Source organism: Strigops habroptila, chromosome 5, assembly GCF_004027225.2.
Source record: "Strigops habroptila isolate Jane chromosome 5, bStrHab1.2.pri, whole genome shotgun sequence".
NCBI lineage: Eukaryota > Metazoa > Chordata > Aves > Psittaciformes > Psittacidae > Strigops > Strigops habroptila.
The window spans coordinates 13,691,199-13,715,827 of NC_044281.2; the positions used below are offsets into that span (position 1 = coordinate 13,691,199).

At 40.4% G+C, this 24,629-nt stretch overlaps 2 protein-coding genes across 10 annotated transcripts in view; one reads left to right on the forward strand and one right to left on the reverse strand.

Moving 5' to 3' along the window:
* DYTN (dystrotelin) overlaps window positions 1–24,629 on the forward strand; it is a 62,335-nt gene that overhangs the window by 35,117 nt on the left and 2,589 nt on the right.
* ADAM23 (ADAM metallopeptidase domain 23) overlaps window positions 9,320–24,629 on the reverse strand; it is a 71,776-nt gene continuing 56,466 nt past the window's right edge. For 4 of the 9 annotated variants that reach the window (XM_030485445.1, XM_030485453.1, XM_030485454.1 and 1 more), the window contains exons 25-27: window positions 18,538–18,628; window positions 16,280–16,334; window positions 9,320–12,610 (exon numbers count right to left, since the gene is read on the reverse strand). In XM_030485445.1, the coding sequence (XP_030341305.1) occupies window positions 12,497–12,610; window positions 16,280–16,334; window positions 18,538–18,628 (260 nt within the window). In that variant the 3' untranslated portion in view covers window positions 9,320–12,496. Of the gene's footprint in view, window positions 12,611–16,279; window positions 16,335–18,533; window positions 18,629–21,980; window positions 22,072–24,629 lie in introns of those variants that run through there. The other 5 variants (XM_030485452.1, XM_030485446.1, XM_030485449.1 and 2 more) reach the window with 5 other exon arrangements.

Genomic DNA, 24,629 nt, shown 5'->3' on the forward strand with positions numbered 1-24,629 from the left:
GGCTCTGAGACTGCTTGTGTTCATGGTTGGCCTGGGTGCAGGAAGCCAGATCAGAGCAGGGGTGCTTTTTGCTGACATTGCTGGATCTTTAGTGTGTTGCTCTCAGATTCTGCCCCATAAGGGTAGAGCAAAAGGCTGCAACTTGGAAAAGGCAAAATATTTCTTGTGAGTTGATACATTTCTGCCAACCTGGAACATTTCTGGGCTCATTGTTAAGAATGAGTTAGTTTGAGTCCCCTTCTGGGGAGCACTTTATCTGGTTTTGGATCAAGAACATCATAGGTTTCATTCCACTCAGAATCCTTCCGATAGACCCAAGGGTGCTGAACCAGGGGTTCTCAGAGAAATGAGAGTCACTGCTCAAGGGAAATACTGCTATAGATAAAATACTCGGCTCCACAAACACTTCCTGAGCCTACTACACTCTGTTCCCTCTGAACCAGAGCACTCATATTCTATTTCTGGGAAAGAGGTTTTTGATAATTGGATTCATCACCTCAACCTCCGAGTGGAGAAGAAACGTAGAAGGATTGGCCATCTCCTTCAGTTCCGTGTACTCTCCCTCAGTAAAGCTTTCTGTGCCCTTTTTAGACTATCAGTCTTTCTTTCATTGCACTGTATGATGTATTCCCCTGACAGCCAATGTTCACATCTTCAGTGAGTCTCCATATCTTATGAATGAATTTAATTCAGATGGGCTGTAGGGTCATATCCAGAGTCGTTTGGAAAAGGATGTCTTTATAAAGAAAAGTTGATTCTTTAGCTCTTAGATAAGAGAGACATTTCAGATCACGTAATGCTACAGAAATGACATTATTTCTACCAAAAAAATATAAAAATATAAGCTAGTGTTAAAATGGTCAGCCTATAGGAGTAGGGGATGTAAGGAGAGAAAAGTAGAAGGTCATCTCACTGGTAGTTGTATTTTGAATAAAGGCATAAACAACTATGTGCAGAGTTGTTTCCTTCCTGCCTTTGCTCCCTGCAAACCCTCTGATGTAGTTTAACATTAGCAGTTAATAGGCAATGGCTTATGGTTGCTTGAGCTAAGTAAGCATTTGCAAATTTAAAACAACAATGAAATTCAGCACTCGAACCGAGAGAGCACAGTGTGTGATGGTGCCTGTAGCTTGCCATAAGCACCTGGGTCCAGCATTGAGCTCTGTGAAGTGAGCTGCATGAGCAGACATCTGGTTAAGCTTTAACCTGTAACCAAATGCTTTCAAGGCATATTAGCTGAAAGTTTGTGTTTTGCTGAATTGGGTTCCAAATTCTCAGCTTTGTGTGAATCCTGGCTAAGTGACAGCAAAGGCAAAACATGAGATCCTCAGATGGAAGGGAACCCATTTAGTTCTTAAATTCCTGGTATGTGGCAGAGATTTGAATCCTCTTTTTTCTTTTGTCCTTCAAAATCCACACAGGCAAAGTGAGGAATCAAACTCCTGTATTCCCATTTATATCTTTTCAAAGTCTCTTTTAAGTAGGAGATTAAACTGCTTAAAATTGGCTCCCTGACAAATATACCTAAGAGCTTCTTGGAAACAAAATACTCATGCTTCATCCAAAGTCTGTGGGTATTTTTTATGAATTTTTAAAATGATATTTAGAGGGCTTAGAGTCAGGACTCGGTGTTATACACCATCGGTGATGACCTGAAGCATTTCAATGGAGCTAGCAGACGAGACATGGGACGGGCAGGAGACAGGTGTATCTCTGAGCCAGGAGCCAGTGTCCTGTGGTCACCCTGGGATGTCTCTGGCCTGTGCCTGAGAAGTGGACTCAAGCCCCTGATGAGTTAGGCAAGCTTTGTGGGGCTCTGCTGCTGCTCTTTTACCCTGCCAGGACATACTTCTGTGCCCTGTTGGATCTCATGGAGTTTGAGAAGTGTTGGTGAAAACAGTCCTCTGCAGGTCTTGTGCTTGAAGCACGAGTCTGAATACTAGATCGAATCAGCTGTGGCTGGAATCCTGGTGGAAGTTTTTTTCCTACTATCTAGTTTGAGCTTCCTTATTTGGGCTATTGCCCCCTGTATGGCTCTACCAAGAAGAATTTGGCTCTATTATCTTCACAATTATTTCAAAGGGAGTTATAGATGTTTTTTAGATCATTTTTTTGCCATCTGTTTACCAGGCCCAATAAGCCAAGTTACCTCAACCTGTCTTCATGAGGTAGCAGGAGCCCATCGTGGTTGCCACCTATTGTTTGCCCCTGTGTGAGCATATACCACCACCATGGTTAAAGGTCTTCAGCATCTCACCTACCAGAGTATGGTGGTGCCTCTGACTTGTCACCTTCTTTGGCTAAACCTTAGCTGGGTATAAGTTGCAATATTCTGGTATTTCTTTCCTGATGCATTTATAGCTATTCTCCTAGCCTATAACTTTAAAAGGCAATGTTTTCATTGCTGTTAAGTCTTACCTTTAAACCTGCCTAGAGTGTAAAGTCTAATTTCTTGATTTGTTTCTAGGTGACTTGAAGGCATAGATTTTTGTGATGCTTAAGTTTAAAACACAGCTTGAGTTAGGAGCAAGTGTGTCTGTTATTTGTCTGAAATACCATTGGGTTTTACCAGTTGCTACTAACTGGTAATTGATGTGTACTCAGAGAAATGTGTGTACAGATCTTCACTGTGAGCTGGTGCTGCAGTTAGTATTTCATGTAAGAAAACCAGGCCAAAGCCCATCTATGGTTTTTTTTTTTCCCCCTAGGATTTCTAGTTATTAATGTCTTGTTGGTAAATCTGATGTTAGGTGATTGCTTGTGTGCCGTGGCATGCGAGCTATGCGATGTCTTTTGTTTGTTTCCCCGCTTGCCATCAAAGGAGTCATATTCCTGTTCTGGATTCCCTACTGTGTAGCAGATCTTTAGATCTTAGCACTTAGAGGTTTAATTCTTATTGCTAGATCTTCTCACCCTGTTTCAGCAGTGTGTAGGGACCTTCCTTATTAAGGGATTTTGAATCACTGGTGTATTTTTTGCCTTTGTGTAAATGGGTCAAGTGTGTGTTCTTTTAACTCCACAGGTTTCTGTTTCCGCTAGAAGTTGTGAGGAACTGCAGAGATCTGTCTGTCTTTAATGAAGTTTTCTTATCTCTTCTTGCCTACTAGCTGTTGTATGAGAGCAATTCTGTCACTAGGGATATTTGGAGTGTTTTCTCAAGAGTAAGTGTAGGTGCTGTTAATCAAGCATTTGAAGTGGCTTCATCATTGACGCTGATTTAATTTGTGAAAGAAGTAATGTTTCTTGTGGCAAATGTATTTAACACAAGCTTTGAGGTGACATTTGGAGCAGGTATTTTACAAGTGCAAACTAAGCAATGTTGGCTAGAAAGTCATATATTTTTGAAAGTGTAATTTGGTGACAATGTGACACTATAAATGCAAATGATGTCTGCAAAGAATGTGACTGTGAACCTTCCATGTTTCTATCCAGACTGAAACATTCCAAGAAAATAATAAAAAACCCCAAACTGATTAATATATACACAAAAAGTTAACTTTTTGTGTCCTGTGGGCAGATTGTCTCACTTTAACCATTCAGTGCAGCTTTTGGAGAGATTCTGATTAATTTTAATGGCATGTAGGAAATTCCTATTCAGACAACTACTAGGTTTTGAATGAAGGGACTTACGGCCATTTGTGTGCTGCGCTGATAACTGTGCTCAAGAACAGTCATCAGTTCTTCCTGACACCCCCCACACCTCCCTCCTTCCTTGAGCACTCAAAGGCAGTAAAGAAACCCTTCTCACCTTCAGGCCCTCTGGGCAGAAGTGAGAGTCGCCCTGGGTATGTCATGGTTACAAGAGCAGTTCAGTGAAACATGCTTTCATAAAACTGCCATTAACACCTAGGAAAGCGAGCCTATTACAGGATCAATTTATCCCAGTGTCTTACAGCCAAATCTTCTGGGGACGGAAAACACTTTCACAGTGTGTTCTTTTTTGAAGGTGAGTAGGATTGTAACGTGGTCTCCTACCTTTTCTTGCTCTAAGGGTGTTTCTTGCAGCCCTTGAGGAAAAAGGGTGTTTGAGTATATGCTTGCCTCAGGGCAGCTTCTCTGCCACACCAGAGAGCCAGCCAGGGAAGCGTGCTGGCCACTGTCACACTCACCCCGCAGCATCTGGGACCTGACCCTGGGAGCCTGCACCTTCAGAGCTGAAGCTCTTTGGGGAAACTAGTCTGCAAGAAGAAACTGGAGGGAGGCACAGCAAATCTAGGGCCAAAGAAACATGTCACAGTAGGCTCTGGAGAGTAATGAGGACATTCTGTCTCCCGTGAAAGGGATGGACCTGTGGGATCTTCAGCTTTTGTTACTTAGCTGATGATTCTCAGATAGTCCAGCAAACGATCTGCTTTATGTTCTGCTACTAGTTTTGGCCTAGGGTTCCTCGGCACTCATGAAGTACTTGCATCCTGCTAACCCAGAGTTGTGATGCCTTTATACATGCACTAGTACTACTGCGGTTGTCAGAGGAAAATGGTTATTTCCATGCAAAATCTTGTTAGAAGCGTTGATATGTTGTTGTGCAGAACTTACTGCCAGGGAAATCTGCCGCCTTGAATGATTTTTTTCAAGTGAAGTAGTACAAGCTCTGTTACTTACTATACTTAGACCAGACAAACACCATATGTTTTCAGTAAGGAACAGTGTGATAGAGGCAGGCAGAGCATTGATTTTTTTTTTTTTTTTAATTATTATTATTTTAATTATTATTTTAAAAACTTATTATTTTTTAATAGCTTAGACCACTCAGCCTTTGAAACTGCCGTTTTTCTTTCACAAATGTACTGTTTGAAACCTGTTAGCAAAGGAGATGCTAAAAAGGTGATACTAGAGTGAAAATTCTGTGTAGTAGGTTTATCTTTAAATCAGAGCTTCTGGAGAGACTGTAATGTAAGCAGGTCCTTTCTCTCCTGTTCTATTCTTAGGTGTGCCTGAAGAGCAGCATATTTCATGAAGAACTTTAATATTTTTAAATGCTGTGTGCAGGGTTGTCCTAAATGTACCATCCAGCCAGCTCTGCCTAAACCAGAGCTCCCTGGGCTGGGTGCTAAAGGTCACCTTTGATTGAGTAGAGCAGTTCCTGTCCTAGAGATCTTATGGTTGAAGTGAAAATTACCCAGCCGAACCAGAGGAAGGAAAAGGGGAGCAAAATTTAATGGGACCCGCATCTTCTACCTACCCGCCCAGCCCTCTGATCCAACAGCACACAGTCAGGATGCTGCCGTGTAAGGGAATTGTTTGTCTCTTCCTGCGAATGAGGCAGTTTTCAGCCCTGAGTTAAGGGCCTTCTCAGTAAACAAAGGAGAACTTAAAATCTTTAATTTCCTGAAGCTTTTCAGTGGATGTTGGAGGGCACTATAATAGTTCCAGTTTTCTTGGAACTGCTTTCTCATTGCACGGAAATCCTATTCTAGCATGCACTGTCTGTAAACTATGTTATTGTTAACAATCTCTTACAGAGTAACTTCATAATGCAAGTCTTTCAATAGCAGTACAGAGTTCAGATGTGCCTGAAAGGAAATAGGGGAGAAATGACAGACTCCAAAGCCAACAGGCTTGCTTGTGCACTTTGCATCCATCTGATTTCATTGTCGTGCCACCCTTACTTAGAACATGGTGTGTTGACGGGGGAATACGTCTGGGAAGGAAATGGATGGACAGAATATGTCAAATGCCTACATAAATATATGAATGGAGTATGGAAGCTTAGACTATGGTCCTTATATTTTAAAAGTAACTTGAGCCTTCTTTTTTTGAAAGCGCTCATTGAGACGGCTCAACGCAACCATCAGCACTGCTACAGCAAGTTCTGTACAGTCATTCTCTAATTCTGTAGCTATTGGTGTGTTTTGGAGCAAAATAGACTGCTATAAATTGTGTTTAGGGAAGAGGTCCTTGTTGAGAAGAGAAACATCTCTGTTTACAGAAGCTGAAGAGATGAGTGGAAGCACACTTTGTGTGACTGCGCTAAGGCTGATGTTCAGGCTTTGTCAAACTTAAGTGCTTTTTTTGGGACTGTAAACCCATAGGTTTTCATGTGCTGTGAAGACAGTTGGAGCTTTAAGTGTCCGTAGTGCTGCTGCCATGCAGCGCAGCGCAGCACACTGACACTTCCCACTGACCAGTTCAAGGCAGGGTGGGTGTTGTGCCAGCGCCATCAGGGCTCTTCCTTCGGCTTGACAGTGAAAGGTGCCATTCAGCACAGCTCCTGTCACCGCTGTGCAAGGGTCCATAGGACATTGCCTGTGGTGAGCCAGAGCTGCAGGGCCACAGCAAAATCGGTTGCTGCTGCTAGTGCCATTTTCTGCTGTGACCCCCTGGGTGAGGGGACTCCCACTGGTGCTGGTCTGTAGCTCTGTTGCTGGCTGGGAGGGGAAGAGGGGACTGTTTCTCTCTTGTAAGAAAATGCCTCTGCTGTTACCAGTACTGGGAGTTATTTTGCGGTGTGGCAGCTCCACAGGGATCCAGGTCCCCCATTGCCTGGGTTAGACGCTAAGGGTAGATCTGTTCAGTCTTTCAGAATACTGAATGCTCCCTTCTGAGAACAGCAAAGCTTTCACCTACTGATGAAGAGTGTTGCCCTGTTCTGTGAATCCAGAGCATCCTAAGTAGTATGTGTATTGAAGAGTCCCCTCTGAAGAGCAGGTACATAGTAGATATTTAAATCCTCAACCTTTACAGTCCAAAGACCCTATTGATAGAGAACGGTCCTGAACTAATAAGGTCAGTGCTTCCAAGGCAAACTGTCAAATTTTTATCTAGGATCTAATGTGTGAGGGCAACATGCACAAGGATATTGATGGTTGTTTCTATATAACCATGGGAATGCAAAAAATACTTTCAAAGGAGTCAAATGGGGAAACTTGGAGCTGTCAGTTGTTGGTCCAGTGCCTCTTGCAATTGATGTGGAAGCAAGTTTAGCACAGCTGCCATGAAGTTACCATTTTTTAATTTCTCTTAATTTAAAGCTTATGCAAATAGCACTGGGTTTGAGGTATCTAGATGCTTTTCCTTCTTGAGAAGAAACTGGTCATCACCTTAGCCAGTCAAAAGTACCATTTGCTTGTGTTATGATTTAGCTGGACACTGTCCAGGTTAGACTGCAGCAAAGCAGCATGTGTTCATGTGTGGGAATGCTTCCTTTCTGCAGAAGAGGCAAAACTGATGTTATGGAAGCACGGTGTGTTACCAGTCTGTAATATGCCCATGCCTTGGTCATCTGTTAAAAGCAGAGATTTAATAGCCTATGCTTCTCTGGGTATCTTCAGGACTTCAAGCAACAGACAGTGCACATGAAAACCTATGGTTTTACAGTCCCAAAAGCAAATTCAAATTGGTCTGATGGCTGAGGAAATCTCTTAGTGTATGACATATGAACAGCTAGAGGATTTTTTGAAGTGGTGCAGTGTTGTGCTTATGAAGCCTGACTTGGACTGGAAGATTTGTTCTGGTTTCTGCCTCTCCACAGTTAAGTGTCCATAACAGTGTGTATCCTAAAGAGGCCCAGTTCCTGGGTCAGTGCTTCGGGCTAAACCCAGCCTTTGTGGGGTAACGAGGTGTTGGTTAGGTCAATGATGAGAGCAGCAGCTTCCCTGCAGGCTGTCCCATGGGTGCTGGGCACAGCTACCTCCTGCACGCCAGAGCAGGTAAAAACCACTGTTAGTTCCCTCATGCTTCGAGTTACTGGCTTTGATGGAGAAATTCTTGTAGCGGCTCAGAAAGTGCTCTCTGAAACATGGCCTGTTACGTGTAGTGGTATATATGAGTGGTAAAGCTGAGGGTGTCCTGTGGCTTAGGACAAAGCCAAGCTCTTTCGAAAGAAAATGCTAACAAGAGCGAATAAGCTGATGCTTGATTGCTCTGTTTCTACGAATTAGAGTGTGCTGCATGATGCCGCTGTCAGCGGATTGTGGTTGTTCAGAAGCAATACCTGTGAAGTGGATGTCTGCTGGTTGGACATGGAGTCCTTGTGCTTCCCTAGGGGCCATGTGCCCTCTTGTGTTACACAGTTCCACTGAAGAACTTGTTCAACAAACCTATAAAGATGTGAAGATGTGGTAATGTGCTCGCTGAGCTCTGAACAGTACATCTCTGAGCAGAATTACAGTATGTGCAGCTTTAAGATAATGGTTTTGTGACCTGCTTTCAGTAGTAGTGGTTTGAGCATCATTACTACTAAAATTTCTAGGGGTTTTTTTCTTCAAGCTTTCTGAGGGCACTTAAACAGCTTTCTGAGGGCACTTAAACTTACACTATTTCTGATGGACGATTGATGTTAAATTCTCAGGTCCTGTGGGTAGGGATCTGTAGTAACTGCATCCAGAAAAAAAGAGGGTTTTATTGGGTTTGTACAACAGGACTTGCTATTGTGTTGTATTGGTTTTGTTCTTAACAGCAAGTGCCTCAGCAACATCACTCTTCAGTGCTCGGTGCTGTAGTTTGTGAAAGTTTTTTAAAACAAAGACTTTCTTGTACAATCCAGAGCAGTGATGCATCTACCTGTATGTTGCTTTTGTATTCATATACTGCAAAAGGCTGAACTCCTATTTTAGGAAGGACTGTCTACTCTAATCCTAGCCAAATCGTTGCATGTTCATACTGAGTTTACAGATACATACTCTTATACTTGAATGTCAGGAAATAAAAGGGAGTAGTGGTGGATCTGTTAGTCACGGCGTTCCCTCACTCTACAGCTCTGAATGAGACACGTGCTTTCACACCTAACCTTTGGAGGGCGCACGACAAAAGCGTATTTTCGTTTCTGTGTCTGGAGCTGGAGCAAGCGAAAAACCATCAGCAGTTATATTTGGTAGCTGTGTCATGCAGGCATTTTGCTTTCCCAGGCCGGCTTCACTAGAGTTCAAAAAACCCAGAAAGGGAACCTGTGCTTCATTCAGCACCCCGTAAAACGCTGCATTCTTGGGTGATTATGAAGCTCTTAAAATATTTTTCAATAATTAAATGACTCCAGATTTCTTTGCCATTCCATGGTACAGATTTCTGAACTGCCAAAGGCTTCCCTCGGCCAACAGCTGCGCGCAGCCCCCCTGCAACCCAGTGAAGCTGGCCCCTGCCCGCCTCCCACATGCCCTGGGTGCCGCAGTGCAGGTCCCGTGCACGCCGGGAAGCTCGAGTGCAGTGTCCCCTTGTGGACAGATCCCTGCCCTGAGACAGGACACAGTTTAGAGATCTTTGATAAGAGAAAGCCCCGGTCAATCTCCGCGACTAGCAAGGTGGTGGTGTCTTGAGCACAGAAATTAAAGAAAATGGAGAGAATAAATAAAGAAAAAATGATTGAAAATTAAAAACTACTCCATTCCACGTTCATGACGTTTTTAATACTCATCTTGCTAAGATGCAGAACAAGGACTATTGAATTTCCATTCATTAGCAGCCAACAAGATATGAATGAGTATTAACTTGAAACAAAAACTTGATTTATAACATCAAGTTGTGCACTTAAAAAAATAATTACAAATCATTTTCAAAAGGAAGAGTAACAGTGGAAGCAATAATGAATATAAAACATGACTGAGTAGGCTTAAAACATAACTTCAAGTATTCTATGGCATTTCCTCAGACATTTGTCTTAAATTTGTTTGTGCAATACCCATCTTTGCATAGTAAGAAAAATTGGTTAAACTCCAGCCATAAGTAATCTGTTTCTTTTAACATGCACCTATACGGCTGTTAGTTGCCAGGCAGACTTCTCTTTTAGGAGGATCGGGTCAAATCAATGAGATCATGCAGCAAACTGGAACAAGCAATAGTTACCGCAGTTTCTTGTCCATGTGAATAGGTAAATAATGGAGCAAACAGAGTGGATGAAGTGGAGGCAGTGCTGAGCAGCTCTTCTTTTGATGATGCTTTGCGATGAACACTACACAGACTTCCCAAAGCACAGCAAAGGCAGGATGTAGAAATCAACGCCTACCAAACCCCATGTTTTACCTGTCTGCCACCACAGAAAGTGCTCATGCCTGTGTCTGTTCAAGCAGTGCTGCCACCAGCCTCGTGTACGAGCAGGGCAGAAGGCGAATGTATTTTTTCACATACGCACCACAGTGGATGAGTGGAGCATAAAGTCAGTCAGGAAATCATAATCTTTATGAAACCGCTGGTGTAAATCAAAAAGTTACTCCAGCACTGAACATATGTACATAGTAGCTGGGGACCACTGTGGTCTGATTTAGAACATCACATCACACACTAACAATGCTGTTTGTGAAGCGCTTCTCAAAGGTTTATTACACAGGTAGTTTATGTATAGCCACTTGATTTTACTTACTTTAATTTTTGGTAACCACTAGTGTTTCTGTTATGGGTTACTCTTGCTTTAGAAGCAGAACCCTAACAAACTTGGGGATTATGTTCCCAAGCAAAGTACTTTTTGAGGACAATAATACAGCTGCAAGTATTTTTGGTTTGCCATGAAAGTATTGTCACTAACTTCCTCCTGCTTGAAGCCAGGCAGGGATTTTTCAGGATAAGATTTATAACACATATCATTGGTGACTACCTGTGTGCAGCACCTTTAACTCATAACGTAGTAAGTGTTAATGTGATTATGTTAAAGCTGTTTAAAACCATTTAATAATAACTGTCAACGAAAACAATATATCTGTCCCGGGTGCTTAAACTATGACAGTATTGTAGTTCTCTGTGAAACTGTTGGATTGAACATTATCATAATAAGAAATATAATTGAAATGAGATTTCTAAGTCACAGGAAATCTGCAGCATTTTCTTACTGTTTTGGCTCTTAAAGTTAACTCAGGAAATGGATTTCCACTAAACAAAGATGGAGTAAGCAGTTGTAACTGGACTTCTGTTGTTACTAATACCCAACACAACTTTTAAACTTGATTATCAGATGCAGCAATGAGATTTTCATCAGGTCACTTCACTTATGCAAACCGAATTACCTAAGTTTTAAATCAAGGTGAAGAGGGTAAGCCAGACTGCACAGCTCTGCACTTGGGAGGGAGGCCTAAACTAGACACCTTCCTACCTTTCTCAAGCTGGGCAGGCCCAGAGGAACAGCGCGGGTACCAGCGCTTCCTGCAAAGCTCTTATCTTTGTGCACACGGTGTGCCTACGAGTCATTACGGTGCACGACCCCCTGAGATTACGTGGGATTCTGCACGCTCTGTGATGGTAACTAGCCATCAGCAGCCAAGGGTCAAAGTACTGATTTTGCATTATGCTTTGAAAAGCGAGATGCATCAAAGAGATACAGGGAGTGGGTCAGAAACGTCAGTCACCTTTGCAAGCCCATTATGGGTGGGTGGGCAGAAGGCAGGAGAGGAAGAACTCCGTCCAAGCTTTTGACTTTTTGTGAGTATTTTAAGGCTTATTTAAGTTTTTAGTTCACAGGATTTAGGAAAAAAAGTAGCTATAGTTAAAAATAATAACAATAAAAAAAAGCTTGGCACTTCTGTGATTAGTTTGAGAGGGTGTCACTTATCTTACATTATCTTATGGAAAATCTGTATAACAGCCAAAAAAAAAGTAATCCAGACTTATAGTCAATACATAGATATGTATTTATACATTTTAATTGTTTTTGGTTTCAAGCATACAAACTTCAGATCACATCTGTTTTGGTGTCAGAACTCCCTGCATCTGCATGCTATTATCTGCCTTTTTGGAGCAAGCCCAGAACATCTGCTGTACAACATGCTACCAAAAAAAAAAGGGGGGGAGCAAAAAAACCCAAAACCAAACCCAACATCAAAAATAGATTTACATAAAGAATAGAATTTTTTATATGGAAATCCTTTTCTCATATATATATATTTATATATAATCTGTGAAAATGATACATCAAAATCTTATTTCCATATTTACACTTTTTCCTTCTTGGAAGAATTACATCCACCACTCGGTGGCTTCCATTCCCAACAGACTCCTGGCCCAGGAGACCAAACCAAGGTAGAGAGCGAGCTCCCAGAGCAGGGAACACTGGAGTCCAGTGGTGGAATGCACTGTGCAGTTGGAAAAGCTATCGGAGCCTGGTACCGGCCTCCCAGTGGTTTGCATTTATTGGGCTGCAGATTCTGCTTGGGGTCAGCTTGCGAGCTTGGTTGTCTGTATGTGAGCCATGCAGGTTACCCTTTCAGAACTAGCTCCTCATGCCACTGGAGTTTGGTAAGAAAAAGGAAGTCATGCGAACTCAAGTGAAGTTAGAGTGCCAGCAGGCTGGGGGAAAAATCTTCTGCTATTTCATTATTTTGGAACAGTTCTCTTATTGCACTTGGTCTGTGTGTGTCCTCCTTTGCTTGAGAAAAGAAAAAAACCCCACCTGATTCTGAAACAGTTTGCTTGTAACACTTGTCAGTTAATGTTAACAGGAGAAAAGTGAATAGAGGAAGTATTTCGAACTTATCTCCAAAAAGGAGAGTCTTCTACTGCCTCAAAGCCTAACATCCCAACACTGTGTTTATAGTTAGTGTTTCTCATGTTCTTCCTTAATGAGTTAGTTCATGTGCAGCTACAGCAAAAACACCATACCCAAAATCCAGTAGTGTAAGAAGCAGCTCTTGGAAACACATTTCTTCAGATAGGGCCTTGTTGACTTGGATCGAACCTTCGTTTTTTGACATTTCTTCCAGGTTGCACCAAAAGGAGATGAAAAGAGAAAAATGCAAGACATTAGTTAAATACAACAGGAACAAAGCTATTGCCAAGGTCATAGTAAAGTAAAAGGCTCACATTGAGACAATTCAACAAGTAACTTTGCAAAGGGGTAACAAGGAATTTGGCTGCATGCTTTCTGTAGCATAGTACTGAGTACCGGTTTCCTTATGCAGCTTAAAGATCTTGCTGGCATACAGAACTCAATTATTTCTGTAACACTTCAAGTGGTGCTCTGAATTTGTAGAAACCTTCAGCCCACAGTAACTGAAGAAAGCATGCACGTATCCAAAGGGAATGGGTCGGATGTGCCAGTACTGGAAATGCATAAGCACAGATACTCAAGTTCTCAGGACAAGTGCCCGTCTCTGGCTGTACCAGAATTTAGTTTACGTGTTCCAGTGTGATGAAGTAGTGAGTGCCCCTGTGAGCCCTTACCACACTAGTGACCATAACTGCTGTGAATTAGTAAGGTGCAAAATATAGCAAAGACATTGCATTCGAAGGAGACTGGACAGTTTTGCAAGTCGTGTGATTAGAATTTAATGTAAACAGTGGGTAGCAAGCCAGTCAGTGATATCCAGTCTCCTGCGATACTGATATCCTATGTCAAACAGCAAGACATTAGGAAGCAACAACAAAAGTTGGGTGCAACCTCCCCAGTATCTGGCTTTATGTGGGGCATCAAGCAAGGGGCTCATGCATTTAGTTTTAACGTTGGGCATAGGCACCACTATCACCACCAAACCAACATGCAAAAATACAGAACAGGAGTTCATAAATGCCCTAAAGCTACATACCAGCCCTAGGATTTTCTCTTTTCTGCAGCCCTGCTAAGTACTACCACTGCTACAATATTTATAAATACACAAGGTTTTCTGGTGGTTTAAGACTAATGAATGCATGCAAAGGCAACTCCTTTTTTGAGAAGACCTCCAGAGAGGGGTAGTTCTTGGGCATCGTTTATTTTGTTTTGCTTTTCTCTTGGATACCAGTGCCTAGTGCAAAGTGAATGCTTAAGAGTTGATAGTTTCTGAAAGATCACTGTATTCATTATTTCCCCTCTAGGAGCACTGCACTAATACCCCTCTTGAATTAAGCTGACATTACTTCAATGTCTTGATCCCTCCTCCTCCTCTGTACTGCAGCTAAATTTGAGATGAGCAAATTATTTTTTCAGGCCAACTTGCAGAATTGCATCATAGGAAGTATGAACAGAATGTAACTTGATTAAATGCGAGTTAAAATGGCTTTGCCGGTTTAAATGGGGAAAGCCGATTCTTTCCCCCTGTCCCACCCCATCTTAAAATACTGTCTAGCATACTTGAATTCAAGCACTACTGATGAGCAACTAGTCTGTCAGTCCCCTTAAACCATCAATGTATGTGAAAAATCCAGATGATGTAACTTGTCCTCCTACTGTAGGGAAAGTACCTTATTCCAGTTCACTTGAAGAGGACAAGTTGTTAAAATGCACACTGAATTACATCCTGTTACCTGAGCTGATTTTACTTAAAATGGACCTTCTAAGTCTTAGGACAAGGTACAGAAGACAGGTGCTATGCTGGCTTCCCAGAACAACTCCTATAACAAAACTGGTTTGACTTTTATCTCCATCAGCGTAGTGGTCCAGTAAGGACTATTTGGCTGTATGGCAGCTCAGCCAGCACCTGCACTGTGGGGCAACAGCCATGTCTGCTGTGCCCTCGCCATGCCTTCTGTGATCTGACTATACTGTGTGTTTACTCATCTCCTAGTTTTATCCAGCAGAAATCACACTTCAAGGAATAAGATACTAACCAAACCACTGCCTTTCTTCACTTAGGATATTAGGACAGTGTTATATGAGAGAGAAACGTGAAGAACTAAAAGAACATTTAACGTAGGAACCTGAAATAGTCTTTGAAATATGGACCATCAGGTACAGTGTCAGTAAGGGAACACAAAGCATATACGGTCACCGCCAGAGCTTTCTGCTGTGACCACAGCACTTCACAGAGGTAAGCAGTCAGGTGTTACCCTGCAGGAACTGGAATGCTATTCTGATTCCCTGACCTGCTTTAACAACTTCATCCTGAATCTCCAACCATTTTAATACTAAAATGAAGACAGTAGTCTTACTTAAATCGCCAGATAGAACAAGCCCCTCTCTTCCCCTAGAAAATAACACTAGAAAGCAAGGAGGCCAAGTGAGTATCAGGTCCTGGATGTTTGCACTCCTTTATAGCTATGTGTTAACAGCAGTACAGGGTTCCTTTCAGTGCGTGTCAGTAAAACGGGAAGGTGGGGGGCAGAAGAGTCCTCTATGGAGGGATACATAGGAGAATGATGCTGTTTCCTGTTCTTTGTTGATTTACGTGGAACATTAACTTTGTATTTAATGTTTCAATGCCTCTTTAAAAAGTGGGGGTCAGCCTTTCAGTCTGTAATCCAACCAGAAAGAGTCTCTAACAAAAAGCAAAATTACAGGTGAAATGACCTTTTGCTACAAAACTGATTCTAATTAACAATATAAGGGACTAAAATTAGCATCTTAAAGTAAGATGTTGACCTGCACTTTATTCTAGTAGTTTGGAAAAAAGGTGAGAAAATATCTCACATTTGATCCTAAGGCTGATGTTTGTGTAGTGGTGACTGTCTTTAGGTCCCCAACACATGCTTTACAGAAATGCTGGTAAGGGGCTGAAACCTCCTTCCTCACAACATTCCCATTAGCATTCCACTGCCTTATCTTGCATAAATTTTGGGGTCTAGATACACCTACACAGACCAGTTAAAAACTTGGCATCTCTTGCATCTGGGTATTTAGTCCATCCATTAATCCTCTGTTAGAGGGACAGAAAACCCTGCAGCTAAGAAACAACTGCTGGAAATAGAGTTGTGCCTACAACCAACTCTTCTGTCAGCTGCTTTTGCATTCTGATATAGCAAGAAGCAGCTTTTCATGTGTATTTCCACATCACTCCTACTAGCACTGCCTCTTAGCAGTGTTATTACCAGAAAGTGCTTTAATAATGTTAAAGTCAGCATGAGAAGCATTTAATTGGCTAATATTACTGCAGTAGCTTTGCAAAAATAAGTGAATATGTGCTACAAAAAAAGGTGAGTGAAGGCCTCTGAGACTGTGCCTGCACCCAGTGCACAGGACTACTCTAATCGTAAAAATGGCTTTCCTGTATTGGTCCTATATTAAACATTTTATATTGCAGAGACTTGCTACATCAAAATGAACTTCATATTTCCTGTACGTTACCCAGCAGAGTTCAGGTAGAAATACATAGGACTCCCTTCCTGGAGACTAAACACCAACAGCTCTAAAAGTACTATCCAAGGCTCAAGTGAAGTGAAGTCTACTTCTTAACAAGGTTTCCACACACAGCCTTTAGCTCTAAGCCACCTGAAATGTGCGTAGAGGCTCTATGCCCCCTAAAATCAGCAGATAACTGTTTTTCTTTCCTTATTCACACATTAACTTAACTAGAAGAATTAACCTAGGATTCACTCTTGAAACTGGAAGTTGTTTGTTTGGGTTTTTTTACTTTGTCTTTCCAAACTTGCATCAAGCCTTCTTTTACACTTCCCCTCCAGCCCCCACCCCCCACCTCAGTTCATGAACAAAGTTTGCTTAGTTGCAGCTTACGTTTGATATGGACTTGACACCACAGTACCGTATGTTCATATGAACATCTGATAACCTGTGAAACAGAAATCACATCTCCCAGTTTGTAAAGCATTAGCTACCTTCTCTCGTATTTGCAGAGACTAAACACATCAGTTGCTTAAAAAGGAGAAGTTAAAATCCTCTTAATTATCCTCATCTGTCCCTCCACATACATCTGAAGCAAAGTATCAGAGGGTCTACATGTGCTAGCCCTCTTCTGTATGCAAGCTGGAAAGCCTTTTCCGTTCCCCTCTGACCCCAGAAGAAACATGCACTTCAAGCTGTGAGCTAGGCCAGGCCAGTGTCTTTGAGGTTCTGCTACAGAATAGACATTTGTATCTTGCTCTTTTGAGAGTAAGAGCTTCAAGAGGCATTTCCAATACAGATCCTCTGTAGTGCCAACAAGTGTCTGTCTAAATTTGGGCAAGCAAATGACACCCGGATGCAAAGCTGAACACTTGAGTGTAGTTTGAGAGCTGTGGAACAGTCAATTAAGTACTCCATTGTTTCAGAGGGATTCTTCTACAGACCTGTGTTCATGTGAATACTTGAGTGAAGGTGTCTCCAGCTGGACTCCTCACAGAGCTGCTGGTGGGTGCTGCAGCACTGATGCCAAAGAGCAAAGGTGGTTATGGCACAAGACACCTTAAAAAGACTCAAAGGAAGAAACCACCTCAGGTTTTTCTATGTTAATGACATGCACTGGGTTTTCAAGAAGTTATTTTCTGCAATCCAAATACATTATTTAGGGACATGTACTCTGTGTCTGGAAAGTATATGAATTGCTAAGTACTAGACGTATGTCTGACAGCAGAAAACTGGTTCAAATAATCTGATATTTTTTTCCAACAAAATGTTGTTTGGTTGATATTGAACTTGCAATATCAGTGTTTCTAGCCCCCTCCATGTTTATAACATTATCGCTTTTAATGTGCCCACATTGTTGTTCTCAAGAACTCAAAACTTTCACCAGAAATGTTAACAGAAGCCTTACAGGAAATTTAGCTTATTTATTGGAAAATCTAACTGCAGTGAAGTGCAGGGGAAAAACCTCAGAACATGGTGTCTTCCTGAAAACACCAATAGTAGCAGGCAGTGCAACAGGAAGGAGTCATACTTTCAGGTGACCTTTGAAAGTGAATTAACAGATAAGTATCACCTGATCACTATATTCTACTTTTATAGTCACTTTAATTAGGAATAATTATTAGGAATATTTATTTTATAATATTAGGAATAATTATTTTCTCTCAACTCAGACATGGAACATGAATATAGGTCATATAAAACATTCTTTGAATTATTATAAAAACCTGAATGAATAGTTATAGCTTATTGTATCGTGGCTTAATCTTGATTCATATTATTGAAATGGAATAGTAACTTGAATACATGAGAAATTACTTCTATGATTTGCAAGGATCTAAATATGGTTTCTAAATTCAGATCCTTTCTACCAAATATGGACCATGGATGTAGGTGGACTTGAGGCTACAAAAAAAGGCAGGAATTAAATACCTTTGCACAAGACTCTCTCTCTTTGCTTAACAGTCACAAGCAGAATGACTAGTATGTCACTCTTCATAGTTATAAACTGCACAGAACTAGAATTGGGTGATAAATGTTTTCATCTTTCAGGAGACATTTTGAGATTTCAAAATGTTCTCTCTAAATTTGATTTTATTTTTAATTGTGAATTAAGGAAAAAACCAGTACCCACAACAAAAGTTAGCTCAGGTACTTCTGTATCAACTGTGTCTACGCTTTTGTTACTGAAAACTGCTGTTACTGCCCCAACTTACCATTTACACAAAGTCTTTCATATAAAAAAGTTCAACAGCTTAAAAGTACTATTAATCAAAACAAGCACCCCTCAAGATGTATCTTTGAGGGTTTTTAGTCACTGTAGTCAACTTCTGAGAACAATGCTACTAACTGAAGATGAAAAAGACCTTGTTCCTTAAGTGTTAGGGTGAAGTCAGGAAAGTTAAAATCATTCTTTTATTGTTCTTCAACTTTGCATCCTGATAACATTCACTAGTTTCAAATCCATTTCCTCCTCTTGTTCAGCACATGTGTAATTCTTTCTGTTTAAATCGGTTTGTTATAGGTTGGGGGAAGAAGCGGGGGGGGGGGGTTGACTTGGAAATCATGTAGCAGGAACTCAAAATTTAGTGATGTAAGCAAGAAATAGAAATGCCATAGCCACTGAAGAGAAGACATGCGGCATTGCTTACTTAAAGCCCCATCCTGTCCCCCCAAGGACAATAGCTGCTACCAGGATGGCACCAGCGATGGAGCCTATAATAAGATTGGTGGCACTAGGACCTGTGATAAAGGATTATGGTAAGAAAGACATAAGAACCAACGACTTTATTCACATTAAGTGAAGCAACTGAAGGGTAGTCAAACAATTCCAAGGAATATTGACAGCACACAAGGTGATGTCTCTAGACAATTTCCGTAAGCCCAACTTACTTTTCTTTAACAGTAAGAATGAACAAAGCTGTTGGTCTCTGCATTGTACTATATTGACTTCTGCCATAGACAAAAATCTAGTAACAGACAGTAAATTCCATTGTGACTCACTCCATTATCTGGTAAAGGAACTGCCAGCCGAGGACACTAAGATATTTGTGAATAATTCCTTAACTGAAAGGAAAAAGAATGAATGCTCTATGTTTTATGACTACAGCAAATGAGAAAGGGGAAAAAAAAATATATCAAAAAAGCCCAACTCTTTTTATGGAGATCCTGACGGGTGGTGGATATTTTAATTTGAACTGAGAGCATCTAGCACCACTTGTTAATCAGAGTCCAGACTCCTTACAGTTACGTCAATGCTAAATTTACAAACAATTGTTTGACAAAAGCAAAGTAGTATATAATAAGGAACTAAAGTTGAAATAAAAGCATTAAGCTTTCCAAACATCAAAGCATCTCTTGATCCTCCTCAAGAAGCTACTTAACAACAAAGTGGGGAAGGGTGGAGCAGGAAAAGAGCAACTAAAAGAAGCAGCACAAAATATATCTGTGCAATTTTCTGAAGAGGGCAAGGGAACACCTCAACAACATACTCATAATTGACCCTTAAGTGCTCTATTTCCACAGGGTGGAGGAAAACTGACAATAAGCTCGAGTAACATTTTAATTGCTCTGTACAAAAAATTTCCTGTTGAGCAGTCTTTGATGTAAAGCTAACTGCATCTGAGCTGAAGGCAAATGAAGCCAACGTAACAGTTCTGCAGCCTATTGCACACTTTTTGGTTAAACATGTACATATTCAGGAATAGCCTTCAACGAGAGTTTTTGCCTCCCATCCCACTCTCCCCAAACCAACACTTCTACACAGCAACTGAAATTTTCTTATTTTAAATGTTTTAAATGAGTTTGGAAAACTGTCTGACAGCTAATGTAAGGAAGAAATAGGAGCAGCCAGAGATCAGCAAAGGAAAGAGCAAGGGCAGCTGCAACAACTGAAAGCCTTAAGCTGTTAGGTTGGTATCACAAAATCTATCTAGTCCCATACACTACAGTAAGTACGTGCCTATGTTTTACACTCCCTGCAGTGCCCTAACTTCACTGCACCCATTACATGTTTCCTGTATCGGTGCTTCTGGAGATCAGATTGCTTAAAGAAAACTAAGTTTTAAGAATTGCTTCCTGCAATTCCTGCACAGATTATTCAGCAATATGAACAAAAGGCTCAGACTAAAAAGAAATAGTGAGCTTTGCCAATATGAGCAGTGCATGTTATGAAAAGGTAATTTTTCACAATTTAGAAGAATAAATCTTGTTTGGATTTACCTTTAAAATTCACACCTGGCTCAAATCAACAGGAGTGAGCATGGTGTGGGAAGGAAATGAATGCCATTCTACAGGCATTATATTCCCAACTAAGGCCCAGCAGCCCAATGAGCTACTGCATCTTACTCAGATCTGTGGCTTGCTTGTTATGAAATTATTGCACATAACAGAAGACTGAAAACAAAGCAAATGATTTATCTGTAATACATTCTAGAAGCCTTGAAAAATTCTAAAGCTGATTCTTTTTCTAGCCATAGAATGCTTTCTTTCCACAAAAGAGATACAATGATTAACTGATAGTAACACAGTCATAACTAACTTAGATAAGGAAGTACCAAATCACCACTTTTCTACATCCTTCCTCTTACTGTGTTCCCTGCTTGTCAAAAGTTGGGGGGGAATCTATTTCATAGTGCACATCCATTCAACAAACAGCAGTTTGTTCTTTCAATAAAAAATCGTTTTATTTACTATAAATATGGAATAACTCAATCCAAATTTAAACAGAAAAGGATAATATACAAAGCAATTAGGTTCAGTTAGAAGTTACTAAAATTATGCTAAATAATAAGTCCTGATTAAAAACGCTTTTCAGATCTGAGCCAATTTTATAAAGTGTCCATGACTTTTGATCCTAAAGGTCTTTTCCAACCTAGTTGATTCTACGACTAAAGAAACTATTCCATTTTTAACACCAAAGCCCCCTGACAATCAAATGCCCGTGAGAACTAGGCTAATTGCTAGAGAGAGCAAATTGTCCTGCAGGTAAGAATGCACTGTGGTGCTTTGATGTTTTCTTTACTTGCCTGTCACTCTGCCAGCCAAATCCTCCGGTTTAAGTTATCAAAGCCAAATATCCAAGTCTCTCTTCTTCTGAGAATCTAAGATAAGGTTCATGTACCAGTCCAGTTCAGCAAAAGCTAAAAACGTTGTGTCTAGAGCTGCAAACTCACACACAAATGCTGCCTACCAGTAGGCTGCCTGTGCAGCCTTAATTAGAACTGCATGTGAATGCTTTTTCACACAGCCTGATTAGAAATCACAAATTGTCTTATGATTCCCCCTTCAGGGAGATGGCACTGTCACACGACAGAGGTAATGCATAGTACTAGAAACACAGCAGAGTTGGAAATCTCAGAAGAGCAGAATAACAGTGACCTATTCTGTAGTTTTCACAGTGAATGCAGAATGAAGAGAGTTCTTAAATGGACATTTTTATATGTGTATGCATACGTATACATACACATATATAGATCATAGCCTCTATTAAAATTGAAGTAGTGGGCTAACACTTAAGTTTCCTAAAACTAGAAAAGACAATAAAAATTGCTTTTTATTTTTATAGATCAGTTGTACATTCTGAGCATTCTACTGCCTTGAGGTAACAGAATCCTAGCAATAGAATGTTCAGAAGCCTTACTGTAAAACTAGCTGTCTATACCATCGTCAGCTTTCATCTTCCTAGCTAGATTGTGTGACCTATTATTAGACTGAAAGCCCCACAGACTGCAATAAACCATTCCTGCATTTTCTGAAATAGTCCATGTTACTCTGTTCTGCAGAATAATCACAAGCTTCCATTTGTCCCCATTATTTTTATAATTTGGTGTAATGGAAACATTTAGACATTTAATTTTACTGTGACAATGTAAAAATTCACAAAGTTATTGGTTTATGCCCCACATTATCCCAGACAGGAGAAGGTTCAACACTGCATGAGCAAACCACATGACACAGACACAGTCAAATCACATGACAAATACGGTCACCACATGACAAAGCTAATGGGGTAATACACAGAGGGCTCAGGTGCATACGGTTACCTCACACACTAGGCACCAGACATAAAACTCAAACTAAGAAAAATGCTTACTCTATTCCCCACCCTGTGCCTCCAAAAATCACCCCCAAGGCCAGAATGGTCCCTGCCACTGCACCTATTAGCCTGTTAGTGGCCATGCTCACTGTGTGGAGGGAAAAGGGAAGATTTTTTAAGGAAATAATCACATATGTCTGAAATGAAAACATTAAATAATTCCTGAAAGGAATAATTTACTCTATAGTCCATTGTTGGATAAACAGTTCAAACCACCTAAGAAACCTTTATTTACCAAATACTGTAGCTAAAAAATTCTGAAACCAAATAGTTGGTTTTCTATGAATGCTTGCAAATATTACAATGAAAAGTCTTCCTGTAAATGTAAGAGTATTCCTTTTAGCTTGTAATTCTATTATTTAGTTTAAAAGGGAACATCTTCAACCTACTGCCCTTTTTTTTTTTTTTTAGGCAGCCAAAATGTAAATAAATCGCCAATAAGAAAACTTTAATTTGATCACCAGAAACTTACTGTATCCATAATATAACTAAGCAAATTATAACTGTTTGGCAACAGCTCCATCACAGGAAGAGCAAAAACCAGTTAGTAATATTTTCATTTGTTACTGCATTTATCAATAAGACTATTTACCTATATAGCCTAAAGACAGGTGAGACCTTTTAAAAGAAAAAAACCTACTCCAGAAATGCTAGAGGTAACACTCTGGAAACTTTGGTATGTGCAGACGGTCTCTCTCAAGACATTGAGGCCTTATTTTTCATTTTAAGGGAACTCTTGTAAGAAAAAAGATCTACACATTTCCTAGGTTAAAGATTAAAAGCTTGATAGATACATTGAGCTGTAATAGACCACAAGCAAGCAGCTGAAAACCCTATCTAATGGGAACTTTTCCAAGGACAAAACTTCAGTAGTCATGCTGATTAAGCCTGTTTTGAAATGGTTTCGTAACTTTCTCCTATCTCATAAATACACACACAAACACACATACACACTTGAGACATAAGTTTTATGCCAAACAAACAAACATACACTATTCCACTAGTCAAGCAAAGGCCTAATTCTGCAAATGAAATGGAAAAGCAAGAATCTTATGAGCATATGGAGTCCTACTGATTTCAAAACTCCTAGCCAACACTCTAAAGTAATTCCAAGTTTCTGCAGTAGCCAAAAATTAACAGCAAGAACTCTTTGTCTTCCCCAAACTGCCAGCATGCTGGGTAGGTCTGCTAGTACAGGATACAGTAGGTTGCTGAGTTTAGAGTAACTCAAGACTCATGTATCAATACCAACGTAATTAAGAACCACTAATTCTTTTTAATCCTGAAACATGGCATGGAGCCTAGAGCAATTGATGGTTGATAGATCTGAAAAGTCAGCAGGAGTAGCAGTAAATTGTCAGTCGTAACAATATATAAATAAATAGCAATACTTCCTAGTTATACATGCTCTAACTGTACTAAGAAAAATGCTTGGAGTTGTGGTGTGAAAAATCTTAAATCTATTAGGTTAATTTTCATATCATGAGTGTTCTGTTTCTGAAATGTAACAAAACTGAAATTTAGGGCTAAGGAAAACCAAGTATTTTGGTTTCTGTCTCAGGCTTGTAAACCGGCATGACATAGGAAGTACTGGTAATAAGGGGAAAAAACTTAATGGAAACTACTTGAGTATGTTGGATCTTTACAATACAGAAAACTACTTCTGTACTCTTCTGGCATCTTCTCACAAAGGAATTCCTCTATCAGCACACTGAAAGAGATTATAGTAGCTGTCAGTGTTCTGGCTCCTAAATTCTAGGTAATTCAACATCGATAAATTACTGTAACAACAAAAGTAAAAATAATCCATCTTTTGAAATCAGTGAACCATCTTGTACAAAAACATATCCTGCCTTTTTGCAGAGGGCTCCACTGAAAAATGCAGTCTAAGCTTCCTGTCTGTACCTACTGGCAGAAATCCATGCACATACTATTCATTTAAGACATTTTCCCAGAATATTTCAGCATTGACATACTAATTTTCGTAAAGGTATTTTTATTCTGAATTAGATGAGTTAATTTAAATTACAAAAATCTAACCAAGATAAGAGTACCTTCTGTGTAGCCTTTCCTATAGAACTTTTTATAGAGGAGGGCATTATTTCTTACCTACAGGATTTGGAAGCAAGCAATATAAAATACATGTACTTTCAGTGTCACAACTGTAAATACTGCTCTCCTCATCCACACACACACAGAAGTAATGAGCTCTGTAGTGCTGCTAACCACAATATTTTTAAAAATCTGTAAGCAGCATTCCCTGGTTAGGAAATATTTTATGGAAAATGGGAAGACAAGTAGCATTGCAAGGCAGGGTAGAAACCAGGCAGCTCTATACTGAACAGGTGAGGAGTCCAGGAAGCACCTGCTCAGATTCCCTAATACAAATCTGGACTGTTCTAGAGAGCCTCCTTCACAGCAGTAACTCATTTTAAGATTCTCTCTTCAACAGTTCTTGGTAAAGGTCTGCTGGAACCATTCTGCTACAGGACAAAAGAATAAGGCACACAAGACTTACAAGACAATAGTAGAGCCATTTTGAGGGAGGTATCAAAATCTTGCCCTCCCTTGAAACCTTGGATATTTTAAAGAGTAATCCATTAGAGTCTGAGCTCTGAGGACTACATTTTTAAATCCTCTCTGTCC